At 42.6% G+C, this 13,346-nt stretch overlaps 1 protein-coding gene across 3 annotated transcripts in view; it reads left to right on the forward strand.

Moving 5' to 3' along the window:
* Positions 1 to 13,346, forward strand: part of LLGL2 (LLGL scribble cell polarity complex component 2) — a 65,742-nt gene that overhangs the window by 41,837 nt on the left and 10,559 nt on the right. For all 3 annotated transcript variants that reach the window (XM_066615878.1, XM_066615877.1, XM_066615879.1), the window contains 9 exons: positions 124 to 341; positions 1,454 to 1,521; positions 3,970 to 4,120; positions 4,478 to 4,582; positions 7,110 to 7,402; positions 8,052 to 8,190; positions 8,631 to 8,781; positions 11,670 to 11,786; positions 12,617 to 12,783. In XM_066615878.1, the coding sequence (XP_066471975.1) occupies positions 124 to 341; positions 1,454 to 1,521; positions 3,970 to 4,120; positions 4,478 to 4,582; positions 7,110 to 7,402; positions 8,052 to 8,190; positions 8,631 to 8,781; positions 11,670 to 11,786; positions 12,617 to 12,783 (1,409 nt within the window). The remainder of the gene's footprint in view (positions 1 to 123; positions 342 to 1,453; positions 1,522 to 3,969; positions 4,121 to 4,477; positions 4,583 to 7,109; positions 7,403 to 8,051; positions 8,191 to 8,630; positions 8,782 to 11,669; positions 11,787 to 12,616; positions 12,784 to 13,346) is intronic.

The raw sequence follows: 13,346 nt of genomic DNA on the forward strand, positions 1-13,346 counted from the left end.
CATGAAGTTCCTTGACCTGCTTCTTAATTGCCTAACTTGTAAAACACTCCATGTTTGTTTCTCCCACCCCCCAAATGATTAAAGTCTTGTACACTGAGTCAAATTATCTTTTTTTTTTTGCAGAGTTTGATGATCCATCTGCAATGGTGGTGTTAGCGGAAGAAGAGCTGGTGGTAATAGATCTGAAGTCTCCAGGTTGGCCCTCTGTCCAACCTCCATATCTTGCATCCCTTCATTGCTCTGCCATCACTTGTTCCCACCACGTCTCCAATATTCCTCTGAAGTTATGGGAAAGGATAATCAGTGCAGGGAGCAAACAGAACTCTCATTTTTCAAATATGGTATGATTTCTCATGTTCTTGCAGGCACTGGGGAAAGTCAAATGGATTTGGGGAGAGAGAGAGAGAGAGAGAGAGAGAGAGAGTGGATGCATGTATATTCTCAAAATAGCACTGAAGTTTGGGTTGCTCTTCAAATTAGATTTTTTTTTAAAGAGAAAATGTTTCTTTTTAAAGAATTGCAGGAGGAAGGGAAGATGCCATTTGGGCGCTAGAATCTCATATTAACTACACTGCTCCTGTAGTCCATAATTTGGTTGGCTGTATAATGCTATGGGCAAACTTGGGGTGAATTTTATAACACAGAATAAAATACCTCCCATGAAACCTCTAAAATTATCTTGGCCCCATTTTTAAAGGGCACCTTTACTAGTGCTCAGATAACACTAGAGGAAAAATCTGAAGCTTGTGTTTAAAGTTTCGGATGAAGCTACTCTCAGTTCCTCGAGTCTAGGAGGAGTTGGATTTGTCTTGACCCTTCACAATTCTCTAACTCTGTTGTGTGTCTATCATTGACCAGTGTTCTCTGAATCTAGATCTTCCTTCTTACAGAATACAATTTTAATTCCTTTTTCTTGTTATACAATAACAAAAATAAAACCTTGTAAATTCTGCATAACTAGCTATGGGATTTAGGAATGAGGGTGGGTTTCTCGACCTTAATTACAAGATACTCTCGCTCTGTGCACACATCTGAATGCAGACAACCGCATAGGATTTATTAATTCAAGACAGACGACTGGGAGGTTGGTATTTAAGAAACACAAAGTTGAGAATAATGTTCTTCAGCCTTTGCTGTTCCCAGTAAAAAGGGAGTCTCATTTCAGAACACTTCTTTCAGCTAGGACTGGCAAATACCCTGAGCTTCCTGCAGCAGCTGCTGCGTGCAGAGAGAATGTAGGTTAATGGATTCCCTCCACCCTTATATTTAAACCTTAGCAAAAAGGAATTGGCTAGTAAAACCTTAAAACTGATGTCTAATCGTAATCCAAACAAAGCATAATCTGTAGATTTGATGTTTAATGCTTTCTGCTCCCTCTTCCCACTCCTTCTCTGCATATGTATTTACAACTTCATATACAAGTGTACATTTTTGTCACAATTTGTTTTTCTAGCAATGGCCAATCAATGGAGGAACAAACAAAGCTCCAGATCCTCCCCAGAGGGACTTGCTGCTTACAGGGTAAGTATAAAACCGAAATGCTGTTAATGTTGTGAAGACCATCAAAGTCACTCAGTTTCAGGAACCATCTCGCTTTCACTCACTCAGTCTAGAATTGCTGGTCAACATTGAGTGAGGGTCATGACTTGTGCAATGGGAAGTAAAGCACTGATTACTTTGACAATGGACCAGTTCGTATACAATTTCATTGCTATCTGATAATTCTTCTGAAGTTATAAACTTTGAAGCAAACTGTTCGTTGGTAAAAGGAGAACATTAAGAGAATGGTGTTGTTGTAGTAGCCTCACTGTCTTGGCTCTACACCCTAAGTCAGCCATTTGTTGATGCTTTTCTGAACTGGAACTTCAAATAAAAGCTTAATACCCCTGCAAAATTATGAAGAACAGTGGTTCCCAAACTGTGGGTCAGAACCCATTGGTGGGCTGTGACCTGATTTTTTTGGTGGGTCTCCAAAGGGTGATGGAAAGATCAGATAACTAACTGCTTCAAGCCCCGAGGCTGTTCAGAAATCAGTTACTGTAGCTGCTAATTACCCTGAAAAGAGCTCAGCTCCTGCAGTTTGCAAGCATGTATAAATATAGGGAGATAAGTATTTATTAGTATAAATAAAATGTTATTTTTTTCTATAACTCCTTTTTAAGAAATCTGGTAAACCTAGGTGGATCCCAATACAGTATCGTTTTAAAAAGTGGGTCCAAATGCTAAAAAGTTTGGGAACCACTGATATAGAAGATTCTCATTAATTTTCTCACTTAAAGATCCAGGTTCCTCCTAAAGTGAGAGTAGCATAGGAAAGCTTCTGAGAAGCTTCTTCCTAAGAATGGAGAGAGAGATATTGAGTTGGCCTGTTCACCAAACTTCATGGAGCACTATGTGTAGAACACAGTAATTTCAGAAGTATTGCTATGATTTTGGATGAATGAATAATAATCTTTTCCCAACAAACAGGCACTTGGTACTTCCAATGCCTGCTGCATAAAGGTGCACATAGCCACTTCTACTTGCTTTTCTGCCCGAGTGCTCAAGGTGGTTCTCATTTTCATTTTACAGTTGTAAACGATCTCAGTCGTCATATAAAATACGAGAACATAAACAAGAACGTAGAACATAGAACTCGTAGAACATAAACAAGAAGAAGAAAACAAATACATTCAGTTATAGATTCTCTTATATGGTTACCTTATGACCAGGTGGCATGGCCACTATAGGGGTCAACCCTGGGAAAGGAGGAAGTAGCACTTGATCCAGGCAGAGTTAATAGGAGGAACTTGCTGTCCTGCTTCACCTTCTGCTATAGCCAATAGAATGTCTGCTGATGAAGACATGACGCATGAATCTTCTGACTGCACCACTGCAAACCACTTCTTGCACAAATCATACTTGCTCAGATTATTCTTGTCAGACTTTCTAAATGCTCATTGCGGTGATTGAGCCTTTTATTTCTTAAGAATTGAATTGGATGTAACTCTTAAGTCACTGGTCTTGGCATCCTTGCTTTTATGTGCATAGTATGTCTGGGATGATCCCCCACATGCCTTACTTATCAGGGGAGGAAAGCAAGCATGTCCCAGCCAGTGACATGATTAAAGTTGCATCTAGCTTGGCCCTGAGCTGTTGGGCAATGCAACAAGCTTTCTAGAGAGGTGATTTACAGTGAACAAAAACCTATCTAGCCCAGACCCTTACAAATGCTTAAACAGAATATGGAAGGTAACTAAATGTCTGGACAAACTGTATTCTAGAGAATACTGTATTGTCTGTATTCTAGGGATTAATTGGAGATGTGTAATATTAATTAATTGCACATTAATTAATTACACATTAATTAAATTAACAGTATTTATATACCGCTTTTCAACTAAAAGTTCACAAAGCAGTTTACAGAGAAAAATCAAATAACTAATGGCTCCCTGTCCCAAAAGGGCTCACACTCTAAAAAGATGCAAATGAATACCAGCAGACAGCCACTAGAACAGACAGTGCTGGGGTGAGGTGGGCCAGTTACTCTCCCCCTGCTGAAAAAAGGAGCACCCACTTGAAAAAGTGCCTCTTACCCAATTAGCAGGTAATATCAAGCAAGCTTACCTGAAAGATACAAGCTTACCACTGATCTTCCCCTTCAGTCTCCAACCATGGGACTGTTTGGGTGTGTTCTGGGTCTGAGTTTTCTGCTTAGCAACATTAAGGCTTAATAGACTTGTGATCAACACCCATGAACTGACCACGTGCTCTTGTGTATACCTCAGAATCCTCTGCAACCCATAAAGCAATGTAGAAAGGAGGAGTGTTATCTTCCCATTCACATAGCAAGTATTTTCAGAATTGTTGAGAAATTCTTCTGTTTGACTGGATTACGTAGTAGATGAAAGTTCAGTATTGTGTCACTATCTGGAAAATAGGCAGCTGTGATAGATTGACCATTTGTCCCCCTTAATTTCTTTCCATCAGGCACGAAGATGGCACAGTGCGCTTTTGGAATGCATCTGGGGTTTGCCTTCACCTCCTTTATAAGTTGAGCACAGTGAGGGTATTCCTCACAGATGCTGATCCCAATGACAACATGAATCAGACAGAGGATGAATGGCCTCCACTGCGTAAGGTGAGGTGGTCATAGTTCAGATGAAGCCAAGGCCTGCTGTGTGTGTATATATACAGTGGGCCCTTCTTATACACAATTTTGGAACCTGCGGATTTGACTCAACACAGGTGCCAACTCCATAGCTGAAGGACATTCTTGATGTGACCAGAAGTGGCTTTTGGGGCGTGGGGAGGCTGTGTGCAGGTCCTGTAAGGGCTAACTGCAGATTTGATTATCCACAGAGGGTCCTGGAATGGATCCCCCACTGATATCAAGGGCCCACTGTAGTTGCAAACCGTTTTTCTGCTATGTAAATTTTTTATTTGTGGCTCATGTGATGTTTTTTTTTTGTATATGTCATGTCACCCTGCCTGTTAGGTTGGCTCCTTCGATCCTTATAGTGATGATCCAAGGCTTGGAATCCAGAAGATCTTCTTGTGCAAATACAGTGGCTACTTAACTATAGCAGGAACAGCAGGGCAGGTACTGAAAATGCATCAAGAGGGATTGAATGGGCTGTTATATCCATTCTGTTCAGCAGCAGAGATGGTGATAGCAGGATTCTGCATAGATGTGACTATTCTCCCAAAAAAATCATATGCTCCCCCCCCCCCCCGAAATAAAAAAAAATACAGGAATTTCAGCTTGTAAAAGTAGTATGCCTTATGACTGAGAATATCTCTTCTGTAATCTTGGAGTTTGAGATCTAGGGGTGTAGTAGCACTCTGTATATGCTCTTGTGGTGTTTTGGGGTCAAGCAACAAAACCTGTTAAATTCCTATATTTAAATATTAGATAGAGGGATATTGTAATAGAGGGAGGCACCACACATAGTAGAAATAGAAACTACATCTATAGTAGACTTTCCTTAACAGTTTCTCAACTTGGTGTTAATTTGCTCCATCATTTAGCTCAGTATTCTTCAATCTTGTTTGGGACCCTAATGGACCTCAGTTGTGGGGTTGTGGCAACTTATGGGAATGAAAAAGGTTGAAGACCACTGGGCTAGAGCACCACCAGGTAAAGGGGGAGGCATCTGGTGTACCCCTTCAGTTACCAGGTAATTGTGTCCCAGTACTGCTCAGGGTTCTTATCAATTCTACTCAGATAGCCTTCACTGGTGCCAGGCTTCAAGGTAACTTTTTTGTTCTCTCTAATAGGAATATTTGGTTACAATGAGCAAACATTCACTGTAGAGCATTATAGGTATGGGGGGGGTAGATGGATAGCATCCTGAGAGGGGGTGGATCAACTGTGGGTCCCCAGTCTCATATTTTATTTATGTATTGGGGTTGTGGCATGAAAAGGTTGAAGACCACTGATTTACCCTATGTGGTATGCTGAGCCAGTTGGGCAGAAATTTGTTTTAGTTTGGATTTTGACAAACTGTTCCACTAGCTGACAAGCTATGAGAGCAGTGAGATCTCAGCCTGTTGCTTTTTTCACTTTTCTGTCAGAGCAGCAGGGGCATGTGGTAGAGTAGCAAGTTCTTGTTTCAAGTGGATACCAGAAAATTCCTGCCACAGTATCCATTGAAAATATCTATTGCTGGGCTGACTAGAAAAGATCAAGGCGTAGACAGAGCTGGATATATTTGGTTTACAGACTTTGGGCAGTGTAGAATGGGGTAAGGAAACCCAGCGGTGACAATAAGAATAAATCCTATTTGCATGTGAACTTTCACTGTTAAGTGTGGAGCCCAGGTTTCTCTTCCAAGTGTATTTAGTAAGGATTACTAAGACATCACCCCTGGTGGCTGGGGGATAAGAATAGGCCCTCAGTTTGGCTGTACTTGTCGTAATTGGCAACTAAACAGCCACCAGGTAGATGGGACTTGTTAGCCTAGGAAGGCAGCTCATCTGAGAGAAGGAAAACTCTGATCCCAAACCTCCACTGCCTTGTGGCTACATCCAGTTATGGAAAAGGCTTCAGGAGTCAACCTCGAGGCAAAATCTGGAGCCGGAGTCCCTGAGGCAGTTCATGGCTGAACACAGTCACGTTCTGGCAACTCCTGCGACATCGCTGGAACCAACCATATTGGCTTCTGCCTTTCCATTGGACCATTTCAGCGACGTGGAGGGGGGATTTGCTGCATGGGTATCCTCCATACCTACTTTACCCAGGCTTTGCGCACTGGAGAGGACATTCTGTTCCAGAACCACCATTCAGAGCACAATACCATAGTCTTCAGAGACTGAAGGGTGCCAGCTAAGACATGTACAATGTGTCTTGTGGCCTTAAGTGATATTTCCACTCTCTTTCATGGATGGCATCAGCATCTGTTGGTTTCTTTCATCCAAAATGCACTGCTGAGCAAATTTCCATGGAAGCCGTACTTCTTCTGTTGCTGCTTCTTCTCCCTCTTTCTAAGTGGATCATGTAATTAGGGACCCAAGTGTGCACTAGTGTATCCAAGTAGCTGCTGCCTCTCATAGTGAACTGTGCACAACTGGCTTGTGACTGTATGGTGGCAGCCTGTGATGAGCCTAGCAGATGTCTGAAAAATCCTTTTTGTTACACTCCTTTAAAAACCTGTAGCGGGTGAATGCAGATGACCATTTTACCACATGGGCAACCCATCGTGGTGTGCATATAACCGCTTGGTAAGCTGTACTGTCCTGCCAAACAGCGTCAAGAATTTTTATCGCACGTCCACTCCAGCTTGGAAATTAGAAGAGTAGAGCTTGACTTACCAAGCAGTTACTTGCATAGCTGATTGCTATTCGCAAGATGCAGTCAGTCATCCAGCAATGTTATACTAACAAAGGCTTGTGTCTTGCATTTATTCAAACATTACTCTGCCCTTTGGAGGTCAGAATGCTTTTCACCATAGAAATTTGAACTGTTAATGCGAGGAAATGGGTAAAATGCATTATTTTCCTGATGGCTTTCTGAGTAAGGGCCCAAAGTAGAGAATGTGTCCTGGGGATTCTTTGTGCACAAGCGGCAGTGACTTTGTAATGCTGGAATTTGAAAACCCCTGTCCTAAATGAACTTTTGCCCTTTTTAGATACTGGTCATGGAACTAAATGACGAAGAGGCAGAGCAAGTTATTGACCATGCAGAAGCAGACCTGCTTCAAGACCAGGAAGGCTACAGGTGGAAGGGTCATGAACGGCTAAAAACCAGGGATGGGCCTGTTCGTTTTGAACCTGGCTTCCAGCCGTTTGTCTTAATCCAGTGTCAGCCACCAGCTGTGGTTACATCACTGGCTCTTCACTCTGAATGGAAACTTGTGGCCTTTGGTACAAGCCATGGCTTTGGGCTCTTTGATCATCAGCAGAAGCGACTGGTCTTTGTCAAGTAAGTTGCTTCCGTGGAAGATGAAAAAAGCACAGTCCTAACTCTCGGCCTTTGAAAAAATCATGCACATAACTTTTAAGAGGTTTTCAAGCAGCATATGTTAAAAATGGAAGCTTCCTGCCCAGATAGCATGGCATAAAGGTTAAGGGTATGAACTCAAAACTAGAAGTCCTTCGATCAAAAATGCTTGCCTGTATTTCTTGAGTACCATTATCCTTTTGCCTCGGTGCTGAGAAAAAAAGGCATTTTTTAAAGTGGTGATCCTTTTTTTTATATTTAGAAGGGGAGAGCTGTTGTCCCTTGAAATCCCAGCATAGCATCTTCTAGCAGCCATTTGCTGGTGTTTTCTTTTTTCATCCTTTTTTGATTGAATGCCCTGCCCAAACTTGCTAGTGACACTAGTCCCAACTGATGTTCTTCAAAAGAACAAATATTGTGCATAATATTGAGCTTACATTTTAGCATGGTTTTGACCTCTCTGGTACAGGACCTGAGTTTTGGCATGCAGGGCATGGTGGTGTCATTTGTTACCTTCAGTAATTCTTTAAGTCTCTGTGGCAAAATGTAGTACATCTCTGATCAGGTTCTGAATGTGACTGTTACCCAACCAATTCAAGGAAGCAATGCAGTCTTGTTGGCTCCACCCTAGGTGTACCCTGCATCCTAGTGACCAGCTGGCCTTAGAGGGCCCTCTTTCCAGAGTGAAATCCTTAAAGAAGTCCCTCCGCCAGTCCTTCCGACGGATCCGAAGGAGCAGAACGTCTAACAGAAAACGGCGAACTGCTGAAGTGAGTTGCTGCCCTGTTAGGTTTTACTGAACACATTGTCATTCTTTGAGGAAGGGGACATGAAGCTGTGTGGTGTAGTTGCCTCTTCACAAGATTGCATCTTGACCTTGCCACGTGATCCTCTTGCACACAGTGGAGATTTGGGCGGTTGCAGGCTGAGTCTTTGAAGCAAAACTGCTGTTTCCATCCTACTGGTGTTGCAAGATGCTTGTATCATTTTGGCACTTGCTTGAACTGCATTGACTTGGCTTACTGTCCTAGTAAGTGTTCAGCCTCTGTGCGTAGAAGCTTTTTTAGGAGTTGCTTGACTCTTTCTCAAAGTGAAACTTTATACTGTTGCGAGCTTGTTGTCACAAAACAGCATAGCTTTATCTGCCTGCTTGAGAAATGCCAAGCTGTGAAAAGTGTTTACTCAATAGCTTCTGTTCTTCTGTGGGAAGGTGCAAGAGGGAATTTCCCGATACGACCATGATGCGTTGCAGGAGATAGAACTAGCTCCAGTCCAGCGGAAGATCGAAGCGCGCTCTGCAGAGGACTCCTTCACTGGCTTTGTGCGCACCTTATACTTTGCTGACACCTTCTTAAGAGACAGTACGTGGGAGAGGCTTATTCCTCTTTATTTGTGAATATATTCCTATGCTGTGAAAGAATGAAGTTTTGTTGGCCCACTTGGGCACTCCTATTGCCTCCTCGTCATTCTCTGCATAGCAGTTGGGAGCAAAATGTTACCCAGTCCTCTGACTCATTTAAAGTGGTTCAGCTTAGTCACTGCCAACTGCTTGTGCTTAACTTGATGGACACTGATTCATTTCTAGTTCAGGTCTTTAAAAAGTTGCAAGTTCCGAATATAGATCTGTATTTCTTTTAAGTTTAGTATGGTTTCCAAACAGTCAGTTGAAAAACTTGAACAGAAACTGAGGTGATGTCATGTCTTGGGCATAATTAAGGCCTCCTGTCTAAATTTCAAAAGCAGTAGTCCTAGGGATACATGCATAGATGCATTTGCACTCTTATTCCAGTGACAAAATTTTGTTTTGAAACATTTCAAATTCTTTGGAAGATGACTAGGGTGAGACGCTGAGGAAATGTGAACTCAAGAGGGACAGATAGGCAGCTGGCAAATTTTGACCCAGGTCACATTCTTTTCCCCACTCTTAATCACTAGGATGTGAAACACACCGGGTGACACCCCCGGGGGGGGTTGACATCGATAGTGGCCAACATTTTGAAACCTTTTGGAAAATTTATATTTTTAAATAATACCGTCATGTTGTAAATCATCTGAAAAGTAATTTCATGCCGAATGTAATGAAACAAACTGCATTGAATTATCTGCATTCTATCAAAGGTTATGACCAATTAACTAACAAAAGAAAACACAACTGCCTTATGCAACAAAAAGTGGATTTCCTTCACTCAGAACTGACCAGTGAGACTGACTGTTCCATTGAGGTGTTATGATGAAACAGCAGGGAACCAGTAAGGTTCAATGTCAAGGAACCAGTCAAGGTCAATGTCAGTAAGTGTGAAGTCATGCACATTGGGGCAAAAAATCAAAACTTTAGATATAGGCTGATGGGTTCTGAGCTGTCTGTGACAGATCAGGAGAGAGATCTTGGGGTGGTGGTGGACAGGTCGATGAAAGTGTCGACCCAATGTGCAGCGGCAGTGAAGAAGGCCAATTCTATGCTTGGGATCATTAGGAAGGGTATTGAGAACAAAACGGCTAGTATTATAATGGCGTTGTACAAATCTATGGTAAGGCCACACCTGGAGTATTGTGTCCAGTTCTGGTCGCCGCATCTCAAAAAAGACATAGTGGAAATGGAAGAGGTGCAAAAGAGAGCGACTAAGATGATTACGGGGCTGGGGCACCTTCCTTATGAGGAAAGGCTACGGCGTTTGGGCCTCTTCAGCCTAGAAAAGAGACGCCTGAGGGGGGACATGATTGAGACATACAAAATTATGCAGGGGATGGACAGAGTGGATAGAGAGATGCTCTTTACACTCTCACATAATACCAGAACCAGGGGACATCCACTAATATTGAGTGTTGGGAGGGTTAGGACAGACAAAAGAAAATATTTCTTTACTCAGCGTGTGGTTGGTCTGTGGAACTCCTTGGCGCAGGATGTGGTGCTGGCGTCTAGCCTAGATGCCTTTAAAAGGGGATTGGACAAGTTTCTGGAAGAAAAATCCATTACGGGGTACAAGCCATGATGTGTATGCGCAACCTCCTGATTTTAGAAATGGGTTATGTCAGAATGCCAGATGCAAGGGAGGGCACCAGGATGAGGTCTCTTGTTATCTGGTGTGCTCCCTGGGGCATTTGGTGGGCCGCTGTGAGATACAGGAAGCTGGACTAGATGGGCCTATGGCCTGATCCAGTGGGGCTGTTCTTATGTTCTTAAGGTGTTAATATGAGTCAGCTCTCACTTCCATTTATCAGAGCTAATACTAGAACTCTTATTCAGTTGTATGTCATCAGGTTGGCCACTGTTTTTGTTTGTTTGTTTTGGTTGGTAACTGATTTGTTGGGTGGCCTGTACTGTTATATATATGTAAATAAGTTAATGGGGGTGACACTAACCCGAGTGATGCCTCAGCATTTAGTGTATGATATTGTAATTCTGTATAGTCTGGTACAGGAGGAGGTTCATCATGCGGATGACTCAATGAGCTCTTGCACTGGGTGACGCAGACCCTAGTGATGCCTCTGCTCCCAGTGTTTAGTGGCTGCTTCCATTTCTGTCAGTCTTTTCCACCACTGTGAGAACTAGAAATGTGTTGATAGTTATTACCCTTGTCCACCATAGTCATTACTATGCAAATGTCTAGGAAAAACTAGTCACACTATATTTGCTTTGGTCAGATACACTGTGTTCTTTAATGCATCATGTTGGCTCCAAAGTTATGCTAGTAATATGAATGCTACTGCTATGGGAATTTGGTAGCAGCAGGTTTTTCCTCTTTGAACCTTCTTTTGTTACCACTCTGCTGCCAGCAGTGCTTGAAGCACTGATAGCTTTCTTGACAGGCTCTTACCTTTTTTTCCTCCAGAATGTGTGGTGTGTAGGGCTACTTCCTGATGCATTCTGGAAGAAAAATAATTTCTGCCAGGAACGCTCCCAGCACTGTTCAGGTTGCCACTATCTTTGAGGCACGGCAAAAGAACATTAAAAAGCAGATGTTTGTCTCCGTTAAAGCTTTTCAAGATGACTGCAAGCTATTCCTTGTGCAAATGCGGAGGATTTGGTGTGCTTTTTTCTTTATGCAGGCTTCTTTCATTTGCCCTTCCACAAGCACTAGAGCCTTTAGCTCACAGAAGAGCACCTTTTGGTTCCAGCTCATGCTACGCTGTATGCACCCAGTGTGCCTACTTGGGGCGGAGATGTGGGTATAAGAAATGGCAAACAATGCAACACTGAACTATGTATGAAACATGAGAATTCTGCTCATAATCTCCATTTCTGTTCCAGGTTCTCGACACTGTCCCTCCCTGTGGGCAGGCACTAATGGGGGTACGGTTTATGCTTTTTCTTTGCGTGTTCCTCCAGCTGAGAGAAGAATGGATGAGCCAGTCAGAGCGGAACAGGGTAAGTGAACAGTGCAGATGGTCTTAGACCTTAGACTAGTGGCAATTCCTAAGCTTAGAACTGAAGGCATATTAAAATACTTATATCTTCACTGTTTCATCCCATCAAAGAGACCAGTAGGGTAGCTAACATTAAAACAGTAGTGAATTGGATGCTAATAATAAAACAAGCTAAAAACACTGAGATGCAGGCAGCAGCCAATTTTGTCAAAAGCTAAACAAAACAATATTTTAAACTTAATACTTAAACTTATTTCATGCAATGTCAAATCCACTGCCTTTTGTCTCTGGCTGTGGGGAACAGTTCTTCAGGTTCTCCATGACATCATTTAAAATTTTTTTTGTTAAGCTGTTGCCTCATCCCCATCTAAATTTATCCAATTTATAGTATAGTTTTTAAATGTTATCTTTCCTCCAAGGACCTCAAAGTGACATATGTTGTTTTTTACCTTCCACTTGTCCTTGGACAGCTCTGTGAGGTAGGTGAAACTGAGAGATTGGCTCAAGGTCACCCAATAAGCTTCATGGCTGAGAAGAGATTTGAACCCAACTCTCCTTGCACTTAGGTTGACACTAACCTCTATGTAATTCTAGTGCTGTCAGTATTGTCTCTGCTGTACGTTGTAAGCCAAAATCCTGCTATGAGTGTATTAAGGTGCCATCAGAACAATGATGGCAGGCCAAGAAGAAAAAAAATAGTGTTACCTACGCTTGCAGGGTTTATGGATATGGCAAGAAGCATGTACTGTGGTGCTGTTTTGCTTGCTGATGTGTTGGGACCTTGCCTAACTTCTGTGTGCTTCTGTACATTTTCTCTTCCTGTCTTTCCAGCGAAAGAAATTCAGCTCATGCACAGAGCACCCGTTGTTGGAATTCTTGTTCTGGATGGCCAGAGCACTCCTCTCCCAGAGCCACTGGAAGTAGCACACGACCTTGCCAAGAGCCCCAACATGCAAAGTAGCCACCAGCTTCTAGTGGTGTCTGAAGAACAGTTTAAGGTAACAATACTGCATGTGCAAAACGGTCTCAGAACTTCCAGGGATCCTTTTTCTCCAAGTTCCTTAATGGAAGTTGCTTGCTTTGAAATGGCGTTTCAGTTATGCTTTCCCTTGAAGGCTACTGCTGGAGTAGAAAATAGCATTTTTTTTTTAAACCCACCTTCCTCTTCTGCTTTCTTCCCCCCTCACCCATAGCAGGTCATGCAGTTGCATGGCTAGTTGGCATCCTATCCCTCCATCCACTTTCAGTGGGTGAATTGTTATATACAACAAGTCTGACTCAGGAGGAAGGAATCTTCTGTAGGATCCTGGTTACAAAAACTATTTTGTTTCATATTTAGGCAGGTGGATGTTGGCAATAGAGAGAATTCGATTTGGTACATCCCAACCAGATGAGAACCTTATTGCTTGCAAAATCCCTTTCACCCCATCAGTGAGAGACTGCTGGCTGTGGCTGAGACTGCTGGCTGATAGAAATCTGGACTATTTAGCTCCTGAAAAGTTGTAGCCTTCATCCATAGTCTAAGCCTGCTACTCACCTACAGGGAGCCTGCTAAAAATTG

The sequence above is a fragment of the Tiliqua scincoides genome, chromosome 2 (genome assembly GCF_035046505.1).
Source record: "Tiliqua scincoides isolate rTilSci1 chromosome 2, rTilSci1.hap2, whole genome shotgun sequence".
In the NCBI taxonomy this organism is placed as follows: Eukaryota; Metazoa; Chordata; class Lepidosauria; order Squamata; family Scincidae; genus Tiliqua; species Tiliqua scincoides.